The sequence below is a fragment of the Oryx dammah genome, unplaced genomic scaffold (assembly GCF_014754425.2).
Source record: "Oryx dammah isolate SB20612 unplaced genomic scaffold, SCBI_Odam_1.1 HiC_scaffold_18, whole genome shotgun sequence".
Lineage (NCBI taxonomy): Eukaryota > Metazoa > Chordata > Mammalia > Artiodactyla > Bovidae > Oryx > Oryx dammah.
In genome coordinates, this window is record NW_024070202.1 from 6187573 (window position 1) to 6213009 (window position 25437).

The 25437-nt window shown below is 49.2% G+C and overlaps 1 protein-coding gene and 1 non-coding gene across 6 annotated transcripts in view; both read right to left on the bottom strand.

Moving 5' to 3' along the window:
• Positions 1–25437, bottom strand: part of IKZF1 (IKAROS family zinc finger 1) — a 96672-nt gene that overhangs the window by 61421 nt on the left and 9814 nt on the right. For all 5 annotated transcript variants that reach the window (XM_040260233.1, XM_040260235.1, XM_040260231.1 and 2 more), the window contains exons 2-3: positions 20633–20686; positions 10768–10887 (exon numbers count right to left, since the gene is read on the bottom strand). In XM_040260233.1, the coding sequence (XP_040116167.1) occupies positions 10768–10887; positions 20633–20672 (160 nt within the window). In that variant the 5' untranslated portion in view covers positions 20673–20686. The remainder of the gene's footprint in view (positions 1–10767; positions 10888–20632; positions 20687–25437) is intronic.
• TRNAW-CCA lies at positions 11129–11201 on the bottom strand. Its single transcript has one exon. It is a non-coding gene; the product is annotated as a tRNA-Trp (tRNA).

Below are 25437 nucleotides of genomic sequence, written 5' to 3' on the forward strand. Positions count from 1 at the left end.
TCTTCAAACCAAAATAATGGCAATAATAATAATAATAATAGTAATGCTCTGTCATAAATAAGATACAGAATCCTTTCTAATCACACTCCCCGCAGCAACAAAACTAAATCGCTAAGGCAGCATTCTGCTTGTTAATACAGAGAATCGAGTTGCGGTGACATTTCTAGTGTGTGATACCAACAGCAAAGCGTCACTTGGAATCAAGTCATGTTGGACAAGCTGCATGTACCCCTCACTGACCCCGGTCTCCCTGACAGGCTGGGTCTTCCCTAACACCCCGTATAAAAACAGACACATCCATACCCCCATCAGCAAGAAAATTCCTGCTTTCCACTGGTGCTGTCAAGACATTACAACCACAGATTAGCCCCTGTGTACAGGTAAACCAGCTCTCAGGAAGAAACAAAACCCAAACTCCTAATTTGTAGTGTTTGCCCATTTCTCGAGTGTAAATCTTCCAACCACAGTAGGCCTTCAGCTACCAACAGATAACAAAAGCACAGCTCTCAGGTTCCAGCCTGAGAACCTGAACACAGTCTCCGAGCTGCCTGTGAGCTCCTGTTCCCCCAGTCTTGGCAGTTCTGGCTCCAGCCTGAGAACCTGAACACAGTCTCCGAGCTGCCTGTGAGCTCCTGTTCCCCCAGTCTTGGCAGTTCTGGCTCCAGCCTGAGAACCTGAACACAGTCTCCGAGCTGCCTGTGAGCTCCTGTTCCCCCATTCCTGGCAGTTTTGGCTGCAGCTTGAGAACCTGAACACAGTCTCCGAGCTGCCTGTAAGCTCCTGTTCACCCCCAGTCCTAGGAGGCGAAGGGCTTAAAATTCTTAGCAGCTGGCTCTGCAGTAACGTGTGAACTGTAGTTCCTGCTAAGACCTTGCAGGGCGCTGGGCTTATCTGGAGGCTACAGTGGCTCGGCTTCAACCCCGCCCCAGGCTGTAGGAGCCAGGAAGGCAGCTTCCTGGGGCCTGGCTCCACCGAGCAAGTGTTCTCATCTCATCAACCTGGTGCTGTGGAAACTTCACAGGGCAATGGTTAGGGCTCACTGTGCTTAAGCCTTTCTACTTTTGCATAAAAGGAGGGGAAGCTTTTTTTTTTTTTTTTTCTGGGTTATATTTACACTTCCCAAATCAGAAATGTCCTAACCAGACAGGACAGGTGGCAACTGGCAACCACAGCTCAAAAGTTTTTTTTTTTTTTTTCCATTTCTTTCTGAAACCCCATGTAGAAGGAAAGTTAACGAAATGTCGGTTGGTTGCTTTACACCCAGAGCTAACTATGCTTTCAGCACAGATGGAACAAAGCAGAGAATAAAACTGGGACCAGAAACCCTAGAACTGTTGATCTTTCTACTCCCGCAGATAAGAATCTGTTGTTGCTTCCCTTGGTAAACCAACTAGGTACAATGTGATCCTGAATTTAGGTTGTCAGAAGAGATGGAGATAAGATGATCACCGCTTTCTCTTTGTAAAAATTACCAGCTTTGCTGAGTTCACCTGCTCCTCTGGAGACACAAAATGAAAGCTAGAAGTGTGGTTGGAAATGCCAGGCTCGGCTGTTCCAGCCTCTCCGGGGCCCCGTTTTTCTACACGCTATTCCCTTTTTGAAAAAGACTACTGTGAGTGTTGGAACAGTATTGACTCCATTGTGTGTGTGTGTGCTTGGTCATGTTTGACTCTCTGCAATCCCGTGGACTGTAGCCCACCAGGCTCCTCTGTCTGTGGAATTTTCCAGGCAAGGATCCTGGAGTGGGTTGCTATTTTCTATTCCAAGGGATCTTCCCAACCCAGGGATTGAACCCAAGTCTCTTGTGCCTCCTGCACTGGCTGGTGGATTCTTTACCACCGATCCACCTGGAAAGCCCCCACTGACTCTATTAAAAATATCTTAAACAATCAGCCACAAAACACTGTGAAGTTCGTGCGAATGGACACATGGAGCCACGTGAGGATGACTGTGTTCTCAGGAACAAATTGTTCTCAGCTGAGAAACTTGAAGATGTAGGGCAGCGTGATGAGTTGGGGTGTCATAAAACTGGCTCAGTAGCCCCTGGGGGTAGTCTCAGCCTGGAAAAGCCTCTGGGCCCCAAATACCAATGGCCCCTCTTGAGAAAAAGGGCCTAAAATAATCCACGGGACAAACCTTAAATTCAGATACAGCCTTACATTCCTCTCCCTCAACCTTAATTTAAGAGCTCTCTCTACTGTCCTGCTTGCCCTCCCCCTGAGAAAGCTGGGCCACCATCCCATTCCTTCGGTCCACACGTCTCAGACACCTACTGGGTGCCGAGGAGGCAATGAACAGACCCCAGAGGCACGCTTTCCCTGTAAGCGGGGCCAGGTGAGGAGTGGGAGGTCAGGGACAGCCCCTCTTATGTGGGGCTCCCAAATGGAGACTGAATCCAGGAGGGACAGTCTCAGGGTCCCCGGGGTGTGGGCAGGCTGAGGCAGAGCCCTCAGGCCAGCTCCTGCATGTCTGGTCCTCCCTCCCTGGGGACACCACTTGGGCGGTGACATTCTAGTTCTTTCTCTCCTCTGGCTCCATCCTACCCACCTTCTAACAGACTTAACTGCCCCTTGTCTCACACAGGTCACCTGAGCGTCCTCCAGGGCTGCTGCCTGCTCTCCTCCTGGTATTCTTACATCCGCAGGGCTGCCCGAGCCCTTGGCCCCTCCCGCCCCCCCACATTCTGACCTGGGTCTCCACCCCTGCCCAGCTGCCTTGGGGAGGCTCCATCCTCCCGAAGCCCCTTCCCAGCCCTTCTTCCACTCTCCCGTGCATGCTTGCTCACTCGGTCAGCTGTGTCTAGCTCTTTGTGACCCCATGGACTGTAGCCCACCAGGCTCCTGTGTCCATGGGATTTCCCGGGCAAGAATGCCAGAGTGGGTGGCCATTTCCTTCTCCAGGGGTTTTTCCCAACCCAGGGATTGAACCCGGGTCTCCTGCACTGGCAGGCTGGTTCTTTATCACTAGGGCTACCTCTCCCCATCTTCCTTAAAGTCTTCCTCCCTCCCGGAGACTTCCATGCCACACTTATTCCCAGAAATTTCATCTGAATCAAACGGCACAGTCTTTGCCTCCTCCCTTGCTCTCTCTCTCAGACAGTCTTACGTATTTACTCCCAAGGCCCCAGAGTGCAGCACCCCTCAGCACAGCTGGACTGGCCAGAAACTGTCAATGAACTTCAAGTCCACCCCAACTCCCAACTCTGTGCCCATTTCCCACGCTGTTCCAAGAGAATCGCTGCCACCCTGACTGCCATGGGGCAGCCCTAGCCACTTCCCTCACATGCCCACGCCACGTGGACACATGCTGTGTGCTCTCCCCGATGGTCACTCCAGCCCTCAAGTTTGGAGGAAACACTGCAGGGTCTCTCTGAAGCCCACAGCCCTCTCCCAGAACCCAGGGGCCTTGCTGGGACTGTGCCCACCGCTTCGCCCACCTACCACCATTTCCTAAGGTCAAAGGTGACTCACCTCCTCACCCCTGTGAGACCTTCAGCTCCCTGAGTCTCCCCATCAGCCCCCCACAGCCCAGCTGGGAACCAGCCTTTGTACTTTCTATGGAGGAACCCTGAAGTCCCATGCATGTACTATGCAGTGCCTTATGGTCACTGGGCTGCAAGCTTTAACCGCTCAGCTCTTCAAGGCAGCGGCTGCATCCGCCTGCCAGGGAGAAGGACTCGGTCAATTACTCCTTTTGAATGGAATTTCTTCATTTCCTGAGAGTTAAGAAACTCAAGTCCAAACAAAGCACAAAGTCAACCTACACGGTATGGTCCCGAACCCTACAGTGACCTCTATGGGGGAGGTGCCTGCAGGGCAGGGCCCAGGGCAGCCTGGCCTCCAGCAGGGTCTGCGTGGGGCCGCACACGCCTTGACAACTCCAGCCCGATGGTCACTGACCTCCAAGGACAAGCAGGCAAGGACACAGCGGCCCTCACAGGACAGAACAGGGCAGTGTGTGACCCCTCATCCCCGACCTTCTGGCGGGCCCGCCCTCACTTCGGTGGGGGCTTCACGACCCCTCCGTCCTCCAGCCAGGCCTTCCCTTGCATCCCAGTCTCTCCCTGACACTCTGCTGTCTTGCCACGCTGATCGTGTGCTGCCCCCTGCGTTTGCCTTCTTTCTTGGGAATTTCAGGCGTCTGTGAGGTCACTACCTCGGTGCTTCTCCCTGAAGTCACCAGCCAGGAGGTGACACCAGCACCTGGCCAGCCCATCTCCAGATCCCCAGGGTGTCTCCCAGGGAACTCGCCTGATGCAAATGATGGTGCCACCCACAGCAGCCGCACGGACGCCCTCCACCTCGCAGCCTGCCTCACCCTGCAGCGCTCGCCCTATGGGACAGCGACGGGCAAGCTGATGTCCTTCCCCGACAGGGAAGCCACCTGCCAGGGCCAGAAGGTAAGGGGGCAGCAGAGCCAGGGACGGAGTCCCTGCAGCCGGGTCCCAGCAGAGAGACGCTCCCCAGAGTGACCAACTGTGGGGTCTGTCAACTGCCACTCAGGACACACACACACACACACACACACACTACAGGCATTAACGCAACACACTCCAGTTTCAGTTTTCCCCCAAGAAGATTCCTAAGCTTCTGCCATCTGGCCCCACCTTCTATACCAAAACCCAGGACAGGATGGTATCCCACACAGCAGGGTCTCCAGTTTAGTTTAATGTACCAATGTGTCTTAATGGTCTGCAAAGACCATGATTTCCAAATGTTTGGCACCGACCTACAAAACTGAGGTCAGAAAAAACTTAACATTTAGTTTTAAATGGGCAGCCACGAAATTGTTACATCATAAGAGCCCCTCTTTTCAAAACTTAGAAGACTTTGAGAGTAGGAAAAATGATTTTTCTCTGATGCCATGTCTCATGTTTTGGGAAACTGAGGAAAATGAGGATTATGGTCTCCCCTGGGTTTGGCTCCCAAAGCACTGAGCAGTGTGTCAACTATGAAAAGGACTAACTGCAACAGAGAGGCGAACACGAATGTAAATGACACACTTTGAGCTGTTCCTCAGAAGACTGAAAACTGAGACGCCCGGACCCTGGACAGAGCTCGGGCCTGGGTGGTTTTCTCTGTGAGATTCTCACAGCGCACATCCCATCAGAGTGAGCCTGAGCTCAGCTGCAGCCACTGCTCAGATGCTGCCAGATAATAATTCTCCTGAGCTCAAGCAGGGTTTCTCGGTTCAGAGGAGATGCATTGCACAGATAAAAACGACTTCCTCTAACTGCTGATTAGATAAGCGGCTGCAGCATCCGTACTCAGACGCCAGTGCCCCAGCTCCAATTAGACTCAAGCCCCATGGTTTTCCATCGTGAAAAGGTCTCTCCAGCATCTCTCACTCCCAGGCTGCAGGGAAGCATTAATGCCCTCCACCCATCCTCATCCACTCTTCCTCTCCGGACTGGCTTGGTGTCCTGCCTAGAACTAAAGAGAGATCTGGTGACAGAATCACCAGGGAAAAACATATAAATCCTGTTACAATTTACACTCCAGTCCTGCAACTCACGATGGAGTGAAGGAATGCTTATTTTGAGTGAATGGACCAAAAAAAAAAAAAATTTATGTGTAGACACACTTAATCATTTTCCTGGATGCCACAGGGAAGAAATTCAGATTTTTTCCTACTTGTTTTCCCTTTTCTATTTCCACCAGGGTAAATCAAATCGTGGTCAAAGCCTTCCAAGCAAAGGACTCGAGGTATGAGAATTCAGCTTCAAGAATGCTCTAAACCCCACGCTGGAGGTTGCGACTTGCAGGAATCGGGGCCTACGATAAACCACCAGGAAATGCTGGCTGTCACCCCCCTCCCTCTTTGGAGATGAGGTCATGAAAGTGAGCAGAGGCAAAGGAAGAACATTCTAGAACATGGAGGGACTTGTACCAACACACATGAGTGCCCCATATTTAGTGGCATCCACCCCTCACGTCTCTCTCAGCATTAGAATGACTGCTGCACAGGGTCATCCTGACCGTCTGTCCATAGAGCCGAGCCTTTTGGAAAGCCTTCCTCAACCGCAAGTCTTTGGCCCTCTGCTAATCCAACCACCACCTCTGGCTCCTGTCAGTCATCTCTCCTTCTTAGTCCCGGGGCATTGCTGTGCTTCTGCCCCTGGGTTTCCCCTGCGATTCCATTCTAAATCCTAAACTTGCCAAGCATCTCTTTCAGGGTGTCATTTGGTTTTCCGGCCGTGAACCTCTCTTCTCTACCCCTGGCCTCTCCCTGTCTCCCTGCTCCAGCCAGGTAAGCCTCCCCTCTCCCTGCCCACCATCTACAGTCAAAGGGGGTGAGGGCTCCTACCCCCCACCTTATTCACAACCTGATTCACCTTATTCACAGCCTGATTTTCTGCTGGGATCAGCCAGCCTGCAGCCCGCCTCCATTCCAGGACTGTGTGCTCACTGACTGCATCAGAGAGCTAGAGGAGCCCTGCCCAATTTTAGGACAAGGCCACTCACACAAGCAAAGTCAAAGTCGTTCAGTCGTGTCTGACTCTTTGCAACCCCATGGACTATACAGTCCATGGAGTTCTCCAGGCCAGAATACTGGAGTGGGTAGTCTTTCCCTTCTCCAGGGGATCGAATCCAGGTCTCTTGCATGGCAGGCAGATTCTCGACCAACTGAGCCACCAGGGAAGCTCCCACACAAGCAAAAGGAGAACAAAACAGTGATGGGCAAAAATCCATGCTCGAAGGAAGAAAGAGACTATGGATTATCGAATAAAGGAAGAAAAGAAATTTTTCATTCCTTTACCTACAGCACGTATCTGCTCTGTGAGACGCCAGTCTAGGCATCATTTCTATGCGAGACACTTGTAGTCGCCCCTGGTCAACAGCTGTCGGAAGACTCTTGACCCATATTCCACTTCTCGAGGGCGCCTGCCATGGATGAGCGGGTAAATTTGGGGGCTGCCGTAGGAGGTCACTGGGTACATCCTCCTTTCTAGCAGTTTCATACACAACCACTTCAGAGAGGTGAGATTTCTCTCATTATTAAAGAGACCACTTCAGAAGAACAAGCTAGCATCTGATTGAGTAGACTGTCCTGATGACTAAATACTAAATCCCTCAGGGCCAGGAAGTTCTCTCCTGTGTCTAACTTAAATCCTTCACGTTGTACTTTAGATCCTCGCTTCCTCCTGTTCAGACCCAGAAGAAAAAGGAGCCAAATGAGGGTGACCCCCTTGTCCTGACAAGGTTATTCCCTTGACATCTGTTTCCCATATATATATACATATTTTTTTTTAAATTCAGGAGGCTCACCTTGGCACGCCCTCAGCACTGATGGAAGTCTTGCAGTACAAAGCCATTACTCTTATTTCTGAGAACGACCCTCCACCAGTGAGACACTTCTCCGCATCTTAAGGGTACGGTTTCTACTCTTTCCCAACAACTTGTTCATTACTCTTGTCTGTTCTCCTGGTTGAGGTCAGACTTGTCTAGGACTGGGAGTGAGGGGCTCTGAGTTTTTCAAAAGCATCTTTTTTTTTTTTTTTTTCTAAAACAGATACCCGGTGGTCTATTATCACCAAAGACTTTCACATATTTTACCATCTTTTACCCTCTCACCAATTCTCCTCAATGCTCCCACTGGAGGAACCAGCACCCCAACTTGATCTTGGGTCTAGGAGTGGCCGGCTCCTCAGTCTTTCTCTTGGTCTTGCCCTCGCCTAACGGATTCCTCCCCATCTTCTTGGCTCTGTTTTCAGCTTGCCTATTCTCTGGATCTTTTTTTTTTTTTAATTAATAAATTCTTCTTCTATTCATTCTCTTTCCTTCTCTCCAGTTCAGTTCAGTTCAGTTCAGTCGCTCAGTCGTGTCCGACTCTTTGCGACCCTATGAATTGCAGCACGCCAGGCCTCCCTGTCCATCACCATCTCCTGGATCCTTCTCTCCAGGGAAGCTACAACAGACTCCTTTAAAAACCTTTAAGAGACCTTCTTCTGCCTCTTACTGTATTTTTACTTGTCTTTGTTGCTGTCTTCAGCAAAGCCTGTGTGCTTGTTTTCCGTTAACCTTGGAGAGTATCCTGTGAGCCCAGCTGAGTTCCAATGCTCTGGCCAGTTTGAAATGAGGGAGGTAAGAACCTGGCAGGGAGGGGCCCGACTCCACCCTTCCTCGCCCAGGTGCAGGGTCTCCAGGGCCAGCCTCCACCCAGCCCTGCCCTCTTCAGCCCAGGCGCGCCTTCCGAGGCCCTTTTCTCCGCGCTAGGCTGCTCCCGCTGCCGTGCAGGGAGGAGCCCTGGCAGGGAGGGGCCCGCTTAGGGAGGGCCCCTGCTTCCTGTTGTGGGTCCCAGGCCCGGGGTTCTTTGCCTTCTTCCCAGTGTGCTGATGAAATATGCATTTCCTTTCAGCTACTAATCCCTTCATCTTTTAAAGTCCTAATGCTATCAAGGGCTTCCCTGGTGGCTAAAGATTGGTGGTAAACAACCTGCCTGCAATGCAGGAGACCTGGGTTCAAACCCTGGGTCAGGAAGATCCCCTGGAGAAGGAAATGGCAACCCACTCCAGTATTCCTGCCTGGAGAATCCCCTGGACAGAGGAGCCTGGCGGGCTATAGTCCATGGGATGGCAAGATTCGGACACGACTGAACGACTAAACCACCATCTGCGCAATTTTATCAACATAACGTACTTCCTGCTCTCAGTGCTGCCCAGGGAGCCTTCACTGTGCACCTGAGCTGGCTGACTCCCTTCAAAACCAGAGGCAGAGTGCCTGAAGCTCAGCGCCCAGTGTGAAGGGGAGCCCATTTCCTTGGTGCTTTTCTGTGCTCCCTGGTCTCGGGGTTCTCCCTCCACAGACCTCCCCGCTCCCCCCCGGCCCCCATCTGTGCTTCTGTCCTTCCTGCTTTCCCGGAAGTGACCCATCACTCCTCTGTGCCCTCCCCTACTGCCAGCCACTTTCCCTGCCTGTCCCCATGGCAGCTGCCATTCACAAGCCAAGGAAAAATGGCTCTCAGATGTCTGAAGTTTTACAACTCTAAAATTCAGTGTTTAGAAATCGGATGCGGAAAGGAGTGAGGTTGTGTCCCATGGTGGTGGATCTCAGGCCGCCCCGCCCCCCCCCCTGCCCCTCACCTCACCCCACCTCACCCCACCTCACCCCGGCTCCACCAGCCACACCTGCAGGGCCTCCTTTAGGACCCAGACCAGGTCTCACCCAGAGAACGCAGCCTGGGAGCCAGGGGCTCAGTGACCTCCTACCAGCGCAGAGCTCCCACCACCTGAAGTTTAGAGAGGAGGTATGTGAGTTAGGAGAGGAGGTATGAGAGAGAGAGGCTATGAGGGCACTTATAACAAAAGCTTGCTTGCCTGCACCAGGAGAACTTTTCTTCACTCTCCAGGAACCAGCCCGACTTTCAGTTCTCTACTGGATGCCCCAGGTGACCTTGGCTGTCAGCTGCAGGGATTTTGGGGAGTGGGGGGGGTCTCCCCAGTTTCTCCATAGTGACCCCAGAGTCCTAACCCTGGTGTCTGCACTCTCCGCTCATTTAAATGTTTAACCTCTACCTATCCACATAATTTCTTCTGCATTTCAGTCCCTGAGGATTTCTAAGTCTTTATCATGTGTACATACTCTCACCATCCTAATGTTTTTATTTAAATTTGATCTCTTAATTTATGTAAATGTGTCTTGAAAGAAAACTGCAGCAGTACAAGTGAATGACAAACCAGTATCTCTTGCAATAAACAAAAGACAACCTTAACACACAAACACATCAATTACAATAAGGCATGATCATCTGTGTCCTAGCTTTGGGAAACCCCGAGAGGATGTGTGTAGAAAGAGGGCACACTCTTCATCTACTTGCCCACATGCAGTAGCCACTATCTAACAGGGAAAAGGAATTCAGAAATGTCCTTGTTTTCTTGGTTCATCTACGTCAGAAGACTTTAGCCACTATCCCCGTTTGTTCAGCTAACTATATAGCTAAGTTTAAAAAAAAATACCCAGTCTATCTGGTTTCCAAGGCACATGAAAACATACAAAATACATTTCTCTGTTGTCACATCAGGATGTCCTACAGGACTTGTGAGTTTCAGAACTTTAGCCAAGTCCCTCCTCGGCTGTGGGTCTTACACGCTGATCCCGTGAAATCTCTCCCGCCTGTCCCATCTCATTGCCACTTATGCGCCGCTCATGACACTCTTTGCTGCAAATAAGGGGCTCCCAACTCCAGTTTTTTCTTTATAAAATGCAAAAGAAAATAGGTATTCCAAGGAACTGCTGACTCATTAGCTGATGAGAATAGGGTATACTGGAATAAACACCAGTCTTTTGTCAGAAATGGTGTCTGCTTCTGACTCTGCTCTGTGGCCCTGGCTAATGCCCTGAACTTCTCTGGGTCTCCGTTTTCCTAGAGAGGGTGGATTCGGACTTCTCACCATGGACTCCATAGCCTGGGCAGGCTCACCAGGGGAGAGACTGCAAATACCTCCACACCCATTCTTCTGTGGAAAAGGTATGTGAATGTCTGAGAGGGATAACACAGAAGGGCCAGGTTCCGCTCCTTCTACATCAAAGCTATGAAAATAAATGGCCCTACTGCCATAACACATGAAGTGGATAAATTTCCCATCTGTGAGTACAATCCGTTACAGTGCTCTGAGGATAGGGGACCCTTCACATGGCGGCCGAGGGGAAACCACAGATGACAGGACTCACACATGCTCATCGTGGTCTTTGGAAGAGTGCAGAGAGACAAGGGTGCTGGCCTCGAGCTCGTGATGGCCTGGGAGTGAGAGGTGGGCGGCCCACTTACCCAGTCCGCGCTCACTCTTGGAGCTCTGCTGGCCTCCAGACGTGGTAGAGAGGTCTTCAGGGACAGGCATGGGTTCATCGCTGTCATCTGGGGTGTCACTCACCGGTGGGCTCTCCTTCCCTGAGGACATAAGCAAAAGCTGGAGTTTCTGGGTACGTGGTCACCCCTGAGGGTGGCGGTCACTGCAACCCGCCAGCAGCATGGTTTGGGTTTGAGTTATGGACTGAGTTCATGCTTCTCTCTGGGGATTGGAACCTGCTTTCCTGTTTATAAAAGAATATCATTGCCACACCAAAACACGAGACAACGGAGACGTGAAAAATGCATATGGAGTGGGTTACCATTTCCTTCTCCAGGGGATCTTCCTGACCCAGGGATCGAACCCGGGTCTCCAGCATTGGAGGCAGACGCTTTAACCGCTGAGCCACCAGGGAAGCTCTCAATCACCTAGAGATCACCGCTATTAAAAGTGTGGTGTGTGTGCGTGTGTATACACACACAGACACTTATATACTATGGATAATATGTCGTGACATATTTTCTCGATCAAAATAAACTAGTTTTTAGACATTCTCATGGCCTTGCTTGGAGAAGGAAATGGCAACCCACTCCAGTGTTCTTGCCTGGAGAATCCCAGGGACAGGGGAGCCTGGTGGGCTGCCGTCTATGAGGTCGCACAGAGTCAGACATGACTGAAGCAACTTAGCAGCATAGCCTTGCTTCCATGACTTTTATCTGTGATGTCTGTATAACACTTCATTGCATGGGCACAGTAGGATTTATTTAAATCCATTTTCTGCTTTTGAACCTAGATTGTATTCAATCTTTTTTTTTTTTTTTTTTTTTTAATGAAACAACACAGTGGTAAACCTCCTAATAGCCAGCCTTTGCCCATGTTCTTAAGAATCACCACAGTATAAACCCTGGGGAATTTTATGGCCCGGTCAAAAGGCATGCATGTTTTTAAGACTCTTCACATGTCAGGCCAAATTTCACTTGTACATTTGTTCCACCTTACCCTCCGACAAGCCTGTTCACCACACCTCTGTATTAAGGTCACCAGACTGGGCATCCTGCTCACAGTGACACATTCTGGGTCTGTTCACTTTCCAGAGCCAGAGAATATTTAGCCAACTGCCCAATTTGATTAACTCAGTGGGGTCGGGAAACTTGGAAGAAGGATGGACAAGGAATTCACACAATTTCCACCCCAAGTGCACAGTGAGTCTTCTAGGAATTCTTATCTTCAAAATACGAAAACAAAATAGAACCCACGCAACTCCAGAAGTTGCTTCACAAAGTAGGATTTACCAGTGAGATAGGGTTTTACGGGATGCCTGTATCTATCTAGTAAGTTTCACCAGAAGCTCCAGAAATGGGAAACTCACTCCCACTCCCAGAAATTCAACACTGGGAAGCTAAGACAGGGAGAAACTCCTCTTCTTTGAAACCCCTGTATCTTCTAACATAGATGTAACCTAAAATTGAGTCAGGAGACAATAAACCCAGGCAGGGAAAGAGCTAATGAGGTCCCCAGCAGCTGCAGAATAGCCCATGAGCACTGCCGTGGAAGACAGTGAGCATCAGAGAAGGAGCATCAAAGAAGGTTAGTGGGAAAGGGCCAGGCTGGGGTTGTGTGCCGCTGGCTGGGCTGGCAAGCTGGCTTCGCAGACAAAGGATATTCCCACCCAGAAGCCCAGGCCTGCAGGAAAGTGTACTGATGATGAAGAAAGCATGTCTGGGAGACAGAGTGAGACAGAGTGGGAAACTGTATTGCGTGTTTGAATAAACACAACTCTTCAGGGGACAGGCAGGTGCAGTGGGAGTATTCCCAACACAGGAGATGACTCTTCGGGGAATAATTTAAAACAGAAACTGCCAGGCACCACAGCTTCGGGGAAGAGTATAGCATTCTCTAGCAAACAGACATCACAGTTGAATATCCCAGCTTAGCTGTAATTACCTCAACTGGCATATTTTCAGAAAGAGCATTATTGGATATATTTGGATAGCCAATACAAGATGGAGAGTTAGAGAGGGGACAGCGTGGTAAGAATTTCCCAAGGAAAAACCAAAAGCCAGAGAGAAACTGCTCAAAGTTCTCGTGTCACACTAAATGTGCCTGACATCAGTAATAATCTCATTGCCCTAAATAGACGACTCTAAAAGGAGCAACAGCCAGAGGCTCAGTGCTGCTCTCCACCTACTTGATAACTGGAAAGAGCTCTGAATAGGAGCCTGCAGGAGGCCTGTGAACCACCTGATGACTGTTTCTCCTTCCGATTTCCTCAAGTAATCATCTTCAAATCTTGAGGACTTTAGGGAGGCGGTCAGGGGACTCTCTTTTGTTTTCTTTTTAGGTAAGAATAATCTTTTTAAAATTATTGACGTATTGTCAATTCAGTCGCTGAGTCGTGTCCGACTCTTTGCGACCCCATGGACTGCAGCACACCAGGCCTCCCTGTCCATCGCCAACTCCCAGAGTTCACTCAAACTCATGTACATTGAGTTGGTGATGCCATCCAACCACCTCATTCTCTGTTGTCCCCTTCTCCTGCCTTCAATCTTTCCCAGCATCAGGGCCTTTTCCAATGAGTGGTTCTTCACATCAGGTGGCCAAAGTATTAGAGCTTCAGCATCAGTCCTTCCAGTGAATATTCATGGTTGATTTCCTTTAGGATTGACTGGTTAGATCTCCTTGCAGTCCAAGGGACTTTCAAGAGTCTTCTCCAACACCATAGTTAAAAAGCATCAATTCTTTGGCGCTCAGCTTTCTTTATAGTCCAACTCTCACATGCATACATGACTACTGGAAAAACCATAGCTTTGACTAGATGGAACGTTGTTGGTAAAGTAATGTCTCTGCTTTTTAATATTGACATATTAAATTATATTGACATTTAATATTAATTAAATTATTTAATATATAATTAAAATAATTGTATTGACATTTAATATTAATATTCAATAATGTTGACATTTAATATTGGCATATAGTTGATTTATAGTATTGTATTAGTTTCAGATGGATAGCACAGTGATTCAGTTATACACACACACATACATTCTTTTACAGATTCCTTTCCATTATAGGTTATTACAAGGTATTGAGTATAGTTCTCCATGCTGTACAATAGGGTCCTTCTGTTTATACATTTTATATAGGTAGAATGTATCTGTTAATCACAGTTCAGTTTAGTTCAGTCGCTCAGTTGTGTCCGACTCTTTGCGACCCCATGAATCACAGCACGCCAGGCCTCCCTGTCCATCACCATCTCCCGGAGTTCACTCAGACTCATGTCCATCAAGTCCGTGATGCCATCCAGCCATCTCATCCTCTGTCATCCCCTTCTCCTCCTGCCCCCAATCCCTCCCAGCATCAGAGTCTTTTCCAGTGAGTCAACTCTTCTCATGAGGTGGCCAAAGTACTGGAGTTTCAGCTTCAGTATCATTCCTTCCAAAGAAATCCCAGGGCTGATCTCCTTCAGAATGGACTGGTTGGATCTCCTTGCAGTCCAAGGGACTCTCAAGAGTCTTCTCCAACACCACAGTTCAAAAGCATCAATTCTTCGGCACTCAGCCTTCTTCACAGTCCAACTCTCACATCCATACATGACTACTGGAAAAACCATAGCCTTGACTAGACGGACCTTAGTTGGCAAAGTAATGTCTCTGCTTTTGAATATGCTATCTAGGTTGGTCATAACTTTTCTTCCAAGGAATAAGCGTCTTTTAATTTCATGGCTGCAGTCACCATCTGCAGTGATTTTGGAGCCCCCCAAAATAAAGTCTGACACTGTTTCCACTGTTATCCCCCCTGTTGGTAACTATGGGTTTCCCAGGTGGTTCAGTGGTAAAGAATCTGCCTGCCAGTGCAAGAGATACGGGTTTGATCCCTGGGTCAGGAAGATCCTCTGGAGTAGGAAATGGCAACCCACTCCAGTATTCTTGCCTGGGAAATCTCATGGACAGAGGAGCCTGGCGGGCTCCATGGGGTTGCAAAGAGTCGAACACAACTTAGTGACTAAACAACAGCAACACTTGGTAACCATAGGTCTGTTTTCTATGTCTATGGGTCTGACTCTGTTTTGTAAATAAGTTCATTTGTATCATTTTTTTTAGATTATACATATAAGTTATATCATATGATATCTATCTTCTCTGTTTGACTTCACTTTGGATGAAAATCTCTAGTTCTTACACAGAAGTTTAATACATGAATCCTGTCTCCTAGGTAAGGTAGGGACACTGCAAGGTAAGGAGGCTGAAACGCCAGAGACCCAGACCACTTGCTTCTGTGAAGACCCTGGGGGAGCTCCCACAGAACTGACTCTGGGGACCCCAGCTTAACAAAGTGATGGGATCCTGAAACATGCACAGTGGGGGGTGTGCATGTCCACCTTTCTGATTAACCAGCTGCCCTGGTGACAGGTGGAAGCAAAAGGTTGAGAAACTAGACTGCATTCCTATATTATTTTTTTTCTTTTTTTTAAAATTCTGGGCTTCCTGAGGATAACTTTGGAGAACTCTGGGATCGATCTAGACAGTCAGGTATGCAGGACCCATGGGAGGGTCAGAAAGAATTGGGACTTGTCCAGTGAAGGGCTGTCATCCCTCTGCTCAGCTCATGTGAAAATGTATCCAAGTCACTTTTCTTCAAATTTGCCCGCTCCGTCTATTGGGAACAAGACCAACTAGAACTTGCTGAGATACCAGATGTACTTCTGTCTGTCTGGTCCCCTGTGCCGAGCTACATGCCAGCATCTCAGCACTTTTCACTGCTTCATACACGATGCATAAAAAGGAATAATGGAAACAGTATGGACCATGATTGTAAATACCCTGGGGTCAGGTCGATCAGTAGGAGCTCCCTGTGAAGATATGAGAGAATAAAGCATAGCCCTGTCATTGGCAGGGAATCAAGTAAAAAGTCAGGACTGTAAGAGAGTGAGTGAGATGGCCACCCACGTGCCTGCTGGAACGCAGCCTTGCCTTGCCGCCACTGTGACAGTTTGTAAGAGTGCATCTGATTTGCCTAAAAGCCCCCATGTTTGAGCAGTGGCTGCTGAGCCATCAATCACTGGCTTGAGCCTCTGTACTCAGCAACCCTGGGATCCTCTCCCTGCTGGAAATGTCCACGAAGAACTTCCATCACTTTGTCAAAATCCTCACGAGGAGCAAACATATCCTTGTGTGTTGATTTTAGGATTATTTAGAGTCTGGCATCCGGAGAAAGCAATGGCACCCCACTCCAGTACTCTTGCCTGGAAAATCCCATGCGTGGAGGAGCCTGGTAGGCTGCAGTTCATGGGGTGGTGAAGAGTTGGACATGACTGAGCAACTTCACTTTGACTTTTCACTTTCATGCATTGGAGAAGGAAATGGCAACCCACTCCAGTGTTCTTGCCTGGAGAATCCCAGGGATGGGGGAGCCTGGTGGGCTGCCATCTATGGGGTCGCACAGAGTCGGACATGACTGAAGCGACTTTGCAGCAGTAGCAGAAGCAGAGTTGGCATCACCAACTCAAAGGACATGAGTTTGAGCAAACTCCAGGAGATGGTGAAGAACAGGGGAGCCTGGCGTGCTGCAGTCCATGGGGTCACAAAGAGTCAGACACGACTTAGCGACTGAACAGCAAGACCTATTTAGACCTACCTAGTTCACCATTTAAAGTGAAAAGATGGTAAACGATAAGAAAACAAAGTTATTAACCAAGTCAGTGCACAGGAGATACTAACACGCCGTGACTGGAGAACCAGGGTACAGCTCGGGTTTGACCAACGAGAAGACAGATTCCACAGCAAGTCACCTTTTGTACGCTCTTTCCTCAGCAGTAAAATGAGGTTAAAGAACATGATTTTGGCTTAGCTTAAAAGGTTGTTGTGAGAATAAAATAACAATATGTGTGGAATCTAATCTGCTAAATAAGCTCATGGTGTTACTTTGTAAACTGCACCATCCTCTGGAAACAGGTGTGCACAGCCTCGAGTGCCCATATGGCCAAGGGCATGGATAGCGCCCCACAAACATAAAGAACTGCAGACAGCGAGCAAGCAAGGATCTAAATGGAAGGATTTAAGAGGTGTGATGGCATTTACTTAGAAAAATGAAAGAAACTTCTCATCAATTTCTGTTTAATCTACTTACTGCCTATGTTTCAAATAAAGCTTTACCTATGAGAAGTGTTTGGGGCAACTTAGATGAGAAAATTGTTTAATTAGCTTATCAACAGGAAGTAAATAATTCCTCAAGTAAATTATAATTCAACCAACAAAGTTCTGTGGTTCCTCATGTCTCCAGTGCATGAGTTTGTACTGTGTACAATTACGCAGGAAAACATAATTTTTGGGGGGTAAATAAAACTCAGAATATAGACTGTCCACTCTCCAGAACAACGGGGAAGCTCCTACCCAATACCAGGTCTGGCTTTCATGGGACTTCTGATTGGTTATTGAAACTCTCTGAGTCTCAGCTTCCTGAGAATTGAAGATGCTGCCTGTATGTTCCTCACTGGGGTCTTATAAAGTTGAAATGAGAAAAAATGCTTACGGTGGTGTTGGTAAATTTAAAGCATTCAATCAGTGTGACTTCCCACGATCGACATTTGCACTGACACACCCATAGGGATGAGCCTCGTTTCCCAGGCAGGGGAAGGATGTCTATGGAGCATACTTGTTGCTTCCCTGTTTCAACAAACATTACAGACGATCCGTAAGAAAACATTCAATAAGGCCCCAGGAGCCTGAACATCGCGTAAGCTCAATTGGCTCCAGTCCCCCATTTTGCAGAGGACACACAGTGGTCCAGGAGGCAAGGAGAAGTGTCTCAGGTCCCAGGGATGGAGGCAGAGATGAGATGCCGATACAGGCCTCACAACTCCCACTCTCCCACAGGCTGACTCTTCCCTTAGAGACCAAGACAAACAACAATTCATAGTACAGAACCAAGAATTTAGAATGAGTGCCGAAGAAGAGAGAAAGAGCAAACAAACAACTCAGCAAAAGAATGGAGATGGGCCCTAAAGGACAGGACGGCCTGCTTTAGACAGACTTTCCTCCAGGCCCATTCAACAGGATTCCCAACTATAGGAGATCTAAGAGGGCACATATTTATTGAGTGGTTTTCATCTATACGACACTGTAAACCAGGGCTCAGTCCACATTCAGGATAAATCCCAGGGAAGAAAGAACCAGGCAGTTTAAAAAAAAAAGTTAGATATTAAGTATTTGTCTGTTTTTCAAGCGAGTATTTCACACAGATTAGGTGGACTCCTATGAAACTGCTGATATTGGAACTTTTTTTCATCTATGATAATGGCTATTTCATAGGGTTTGACTTAAATCTGTTTTTCTTTTTTGGGAACAGGACATAACAAGGAATAGTTTCATGGGAAAAGGGGATGATTCAGAACATATTCCTCATATTTTACATCAAGAACATCAACTTCTGTTTTGCTAAATGCACATCCATATAATACAACTAACTTCCACTTCCCTCCATTTTAGAAATGGAAAAGGAAAACTGATATGACTGGGTGTTTACTTGCAAAAACATCAAAACACAGAAAAAGTATTCTTCAAATCTTTAGTGAAAATGGCACAACTCTTTAAATGCCCTAATCTCTGTTTGGAACACTCCAGGTTTAACATAAACCAAAGGAATAATCGTGTAAAGGACTGGAAGCACCATTTCCTTTGCTAGGAGTATACAAAACTCAATTTTAGAACAAATCTTGAATCTTTTTCAGGCCAACTTTCACCCTCATCTCCACTCCCTGACACCTTTGTCTTCAAAGAGCCACTGTTCAAACTGAGTGTTCCACATAATGTTAAGGGCAAAAAGAATAGAAGAAAATGAGGCTTTTGTTATGTTTGTTACCAACATAGGGGATCAGAGTACTGACCGGCTGCTCCTCCTACAAACCTTTCTGGAGGTCCCAGCCCAGCGTCCGGCTTTCGGCTCTGTCTTTGGGACAGCAGAGTCTGCGTGGATCCTCAGGGTAGCATGTAAGAAGTCACTCTACAAGCCACCTAAGAGGAGCCCAGCGAGGGGACGCAGAGCACCAGAGACAAAGAAGGGGTCTCTCTGCACCTTCTGGGATGTTTACCATCCAGCATTTCTGACCCTCTTACCGCCTCCAGCCATGGTCTACAATCTGGGGATGGAACCCTGCTTCCTCTGGCAGGAACCACCTCTCCTTCAGCTCAGGCTTCATTTACCAGCTGCTACTACATCCTGGCCAAGCCAAAGGACCGGCTTCAAAGGGCCAAACTTTTGTTTTTTAATAGCTTTATTGTTATCATTGTACTCAGATTTCAGAACAAAAGTATGTGCTTAAGGGAAATGAATTCAAATAATACTGAAAGGGAGAAGATGAAAAATCAAAGTCCCCACCCTCTCCCCTAACCCATCCCTTCCTTCCACCCTCAATCTTCTAAGAGGAAGTACACATTTCAAATAATACTCTCCAGAATTTTCCTAAAGGGATATACAGGCATGTGGAAAGTGTGTGTGTCTGTGTGCATGTGATGTGTTTTCATTTAAAAGGATGGATTCACACTGCACACCATCCTGAGACACATTCTTCTCACCTTTACATACATCTTTGATGTCTTTCCACATGCCTCTGTTCCTATGGTCCTGCTTGCTCAGCACTGTGTGAACAAGGGTGTGGTGGGAACCAAGTTCTCCAGGTCAGCACCAGGCTGCAGGGAGCGTCCCTGGAGACTGCCCATGCCCATGGGAGAGCGTGTCTCCACAACCGACTCCTCCAACACAGCTTCACTTGCTACAGATGTGGCCAAGCAAGCTGACTGATGTGCATGTCCACCAAATGCCTCCAGGCCACAGCCAAAAAGCCAGGTGTCTCCCGCACAGCCTGCAGAGTTCAGTGCAGACTCTCTAGACAGGAGTGGCGGGGACAGTGCCGTGGTCTGCAGCAGGCCATCTTCAGGTTCAGGGAACCCGAGTCCCCGGTCCTGCAAGTCTCCTAAGAGCAAGCAGGCAGGGCTGCAGCCACAGGCTCAGCCCTGGGCTCCATCACCAGAATGGACAGAGGCCCAGGGCCTGAATTGAGTCATAACTCGGCCACTCCTAGAGAACCACATGGGCCATTTCAGTACAGAGGCTATCCAGCATTGGCCACTCTTCTGAGACTGGAAAATATAAAATACTGTGAGCCCAACTGCTGCTGACACATCCAAGTTCAGGGCTAGCCAGCATGGGTTTCCTAGGACTGTGATATGGTGCTGGGCAGGCTTGGCTAGACTGGCTGGAGGTCCGCCCTCCCCGGCCTCACCCGGTGGGACAGTGTGATCTGGCTGTGGGCCTCATCTCTCAGGACCGCCCCCAGCTCTGGGTCTCCTGGGATGGTAAGAGCTGTGTCCAGTATGGCTTGAAATAAACATATGATGATGGGAACTGGTGTCTCCACACTTAACAAGCATTCAGGATTATTCCCGAAAACTTTGTTTTCCAATCTGCTTTTTCCTTTTTGCCCTTCCCCCTCCTCCCCCCCTCCCTCCCTCTTTCTTTCTCTTTTTAAACACGTTTGTTGGCCTGTGTTTGGGTTCTAGGGCAGGTCAATCTGTCTTCTTTCCTCCCCAAGAATATCAACATAGACTGTATCCTTTCCAAGTCATTTTAGGTGGAACAGGAAAACTCGTTTTCTCTTGGAGACTTTTCTATGCAGGCTGTCACACCTGGATAATCTCTCAGCACTGAAGTGAGACACTGACTCCAAGTCCATCTTGGCCTCTCCTTTGGCAGGACAGCCTTCTTCCTTGCCCACCATCCCATGAGCTCTTTGGCTTTGCTACCCAGCAAAGCCTGGACTCCCCATGTAGGTATATCACCAGTTCTCACCTGAAACTTGGGACATGTCTTGACCCTCATCAGCATCCATGGTCCTTGGATTATCTGAGAAAACAGAGGAAGGGATTTTAGTTGAAAGCAAATTACTCCTAAGATATGAGAGAGAAAGAGAGAGAAAGACGGCCCGAGCTATTTAACAACAAGGCTATCTACCAAGAATAATGCATTTTCCTCTTCACACACTCGCTGGAGTATCAGACTGGCACAGACCTTGATCCTTTTAAAAACGGCATTACAAAGATTTATAAAAATATCATTACAAGCACAGGAGGACCAAATTTGTTATTTATTGTTAATTTCCTACTGCATAATAACCCAAAATGCAAACTGACTGCAACAAAATTAAGCAGAAAATTAAATGGCCCTGGGTCATTGTAGGCACAGAATTCATTCTCTTGGCTGATCCATAGTTATGTTCTTTCTAATTTACTGAGCATGCATCGATGAACCTTGAGTCAGCTTGGTGACACGCGTACAATCAGCAATCAAAAAACGAAGCAATTTGCTGAAGAATGTCTCATTTACCCAGGCAGGACTGCATAGCTGAGCCGCCGCGGCGCTCCCCCCATCAATAATAAATACACCTCCAGCCTGGCAGATGGGCCGCACCGCCACTGGCTTTGTCCCCCACTCTTTCAGGGCCCTGCCTCCAACTCCTCCAGACTCTGATGCGGGGAGAAGGAAAGCCCACAGTGGCTGCCACACCAGGCTCAGAGAGCGCCCAGACCTTGCTGTGCAGTGGACAGACAGCTGGCTCCTAGGAGCAGTGGGAAAAAAGAAAGCCAGCGTTTGGAGCTGCCCATGGGTGGCGGTGGGGACCACTTTGCTTGTGGCCACCACGAACACCCCGGGGAGAGGCCACGTTGGCCCGGCAGGAGGGCGGGGTGGGCTGCGTTTTTCACTCAGGGCCCCGGCCTCCACTTCTCAGGTCTCTTGTCCTGCCCCCTCCCCGGCAGGTGCATCTGGCGGCTCTGAGGATAAGAAAGCTGGGGCCCAGCAGCAGGTGAGCGCCAGGGAGTCTGCTTGTTTATGCTCTGCTGGACAACCGCAAGAGCACCTTCCCCGACCGGCCACCAGAGCCTGCGTGTTGACTTGAAATCAGGCCGCTTCTTTCTGGGAGGCGCCTCTGTCCCTCCAGTTCAGATGTGTGAGTGTGAGCTTTCAGGCCTGTTTCCAGCAGATGCCTGCGCTGTGATGGACACTCAGACAGCCTGACCCGCTCTGGGTCTGAGCAGACGAGATGTGTGTGTGTAACAGCTCTCATGGTGCCTTTGGCACACATACTCTGAGTTTCAGTCATGCTGGTATTAGTTGCAAAGAAGACTTGGATGGCCAGCCCTGGTTCTGGATGCAGATGACTTTGCATCTCTCTCTGAAAGCCATGGCACAACTCTGGGTTGTGACATGAATTTCCAGGGCCAGTGTGGGCGTCAGGGCTACAGACCACAGAAGATCAAAAGACTCTATGGCCCACATGTGTTTCAGCCCCAAGACTGAGGGTCCACCAACAAGCAAGGCAGACAAACCGGCTCAAGAAGCAAACAGGAGACCAGTCTGCGTGTACGCACGCAGTCACTTCAGTCACGTCCCACTCTCTGTGACCCCATGGACTGTAGCCCGCCAGGCTCCTCTGTGCATGCGATTCTCCAGCCAAGAATACTGGAGTGGGCTGCCATTTCCTCCTCCAGGGGATCTTCCCGACACCAGGCAGTGAACCCGGGTCTCCCGCATTGGAGGAAGTTCTTTACCAGCCTAGTGCTTAGTGTCGCCAAGAAGCAATGGGTCCAAAGTCTCATAGCCTTCTACAGGAAGAAACGTAAAACACCTACGATTTTTCTGAAACTGTCCAAACGATTCTATTAATAAAGAAATAAGATTCAAAGGAGAAAAACCTTTGTGTTCGCTCTGCAACATTAATATGAGATTCAGTTTTCTGAAGACAAATGTAGTATTTTAAGATGAAACATCACCAACCAGTTCTAAGGTATCCCCGGATTGATAGGGGAAATGCATAGTAGACAGAGGGCTTCCCAGGTGGCTCAGTGGTAAAGAATCTGCCTGCCAACGCGGGAGGCGCGGGAGGCGCAGGAGACGCGGGTTCGACCCCTGGGTTGGGAAGATCCTCTGGAAAGGGAAACAGCAACCTACTGCAGTACTGTTGCCTGGAGAATTCCTTGGACAGAGGAGCCTGGTGGACCCCAGCCCATGGGGTTACTCAGACACGACTGGGCACGCACGCACAGCAGACAGTGGATAGCACGCAAATCTTGCAACAAATACTACTCTAAACTCCCAGTTTTTATTTATGTTGACTTTGAACTTCTTTTTTCTATGCAAGTGATACATATTTTACAACTTTTTAAATAAAGGCCAGTAAATGCCCATAATTGAGTCGGTACGACCTGCTGGAGGAGGGCACAGAAACCCACTCCAGTGTTCTTGCCTGGAGAATCCCATGGACAGAGGAGCCTGGAGGGCTACAGTCTACGGGGTTGCAAAGACTTGTACGTGACTGAGTGACTAACACACTTTTCCACTACTTAAGACGACTACATTTTTTCTGTGTGTGTGTGTATACACACAGAACGTTTTAGAAAAAGAGGACACAATGTACTGCAAACAAACTGTTGTAAAATATTTTCTTCATCTAATACTGTATGTATCTTTTTAACTGACAAATGTGCATTGACATTCTCGTTTTAAAATTCATGCACTGTTTGGTGGCAGTGATTGATTTCAACACCCAACTGTATTTTCAAGTAATTTCTGATTAAAAGGAAAAAATGTTTCCTAAAGCCCAGGTAGCTGATGGATCCCCAGCCCAACGCTGCCAGAGAAGGCGCCTTTCAGCTGCTGCAAGGACCCTCCAGGTTTCTTGCTGGGCAGGATCTATCCACCTCGCACCACCCTCTGTGCATCAGTCTGTTCAGGGGGTGAGATGTGCAGACAGGTCACAGAGCAGCGAGAGGATGCGCTGGGCCTGCAGCTGAGGCCCAGACCCGGCTCTCCTGGGCGGGTACCTGTGCCTGTGTGTCCCGATGGGGCAGAGCGAGGGCACCTCCACGAACCCAGCCCTGCCTCAGCGCCCATCGGCAGTGGACAGTGGGCGCAGTGGAGAGTAGACCCCGAGAGCAGAGCACCCAGGATCTGTGTTGCAGGCGTCTCCATTGCCACTGAATTCCTGCATGGAACTCTTGTTAACTCATCGGCCTCACTTAGCCTTTCAAACAGCTCCTCAACCAAGCCTACATGGACCCAGTCAGCCGGCCTGTGGCCTGCACCAGGGCTGCAGCTGTACCTGGGGGTCCCCCATGCTTGGACGAACGCTCAGTTGTCACCATCATTTTGAAATTCCTAAGAATTAGGGCACAGTCCACGGTAGTCCTGTGATCCTATGGCCTGTCTTTCTGACATCACGAGGCGGGGGTGGGGGTGGGGGGTGGGGTAGTTTGACAAACTCCCTCAAACTTCCTCAAGATCTAAATTTGCATCTCTTGGGACTAAAAAGTAGTGAGTTTTTCTTTTTTTGTTTTGTAAAGGTGACTTTGCTCTTATGCAAAGACCAAGAAATAATCTGACAATGGAAATCTATCTGAAGGAGAGGAAATAACAGCCCCCACCCCAAGACCTAGCTACCAAGGGGGACAGTGAAATAACCCCACCCCCGGGAACAGGCACCACCCAGGCTCTGTGCTTGTAGACATGTGGAAGCAGTGCCCAATGTTGAGTGGAAAATGGATTCAGCCTTAGTCCGATCTCAGCACAAAAGTTGGCCGTCAGGAAGACGCGTTCATCCACAGAGTGACTTAACCCCACATTTTCACAAACCTGCACCTAAACCCAAACCACGCACTGCAGGTCTGTCCAGGGAGACACCAAAGGGGACGCTTCTTTCATAGGAGCGCTGCCATTTTCTGCTCTGTATGGGGAACCCAAGTGATCCGAGGCTGCAGCTCACATACAAATTAAAGAACACAGCAGTGTCAGTAAATACCTGTCACCGGGTGGTTCTTACAGACATGAATGCTTTTATTGTGCCTCTGGAGCGCGCAGTCCTGAATCTCGCACACGGAGAAACAGATGCAGAGATAAAGGACAGCCAGCGTGACAGGGCGGTCAAGGGCTGTCCCTCCAGGAGGCAGAGCAGAAGTCAGGATCCTCACTTACCCTACTCCTGCTGGGACGGGGTGCCCAAGCCAGGAGCCCCGTCTCCCCCGCAGCCGCCACCCTCTCTGAAGCTGGCACAGGACGAGACTGGAGAACGGGGGACGGTGGGGACCACACACAGGCCCACTGCACCTCGCCCAGGGCAGTGGAGCTGGAGCCTCCTGGGGGATGGCACAACCTTCGGGAAGCCCCCTCCTCGACCTCACCTGCCTTTCCTCCTCCCCACCCACGGGAGCTGGAGCCTGGCTGCCTCCGGGGACAGGCATCCAACAGCCCTGGGCAGTTGCGGCTTCCGGGCATGTCTCCAGAACAAGTGGCCCATTCCTACCCGCCCGAGAGCGAGCAGCCTGAACAAAGGCTCAGCCAGAGCTGGGGATCATGGCGGGGGCTGCTGCTCCAGGGAAAGCCCGGGATGGTCCCCAGGCCCTCTTAGCCTCCTCACACCCCCCCCTCTTCTTTTCTTTCCTCGTAGCACTTGCTCTGAGACAACAGGACTTTCCCATAATCCAAGAAAGCTGAGTCTGGATTAATGAAGTCAGAAGTAAAAGCCAGATGCTTGTCAAGAACCCCAACTTGGTGACTTCCCAAAGCACCCCAATTAAGGGCGGTTAAAGAGTTTAGTACATAGC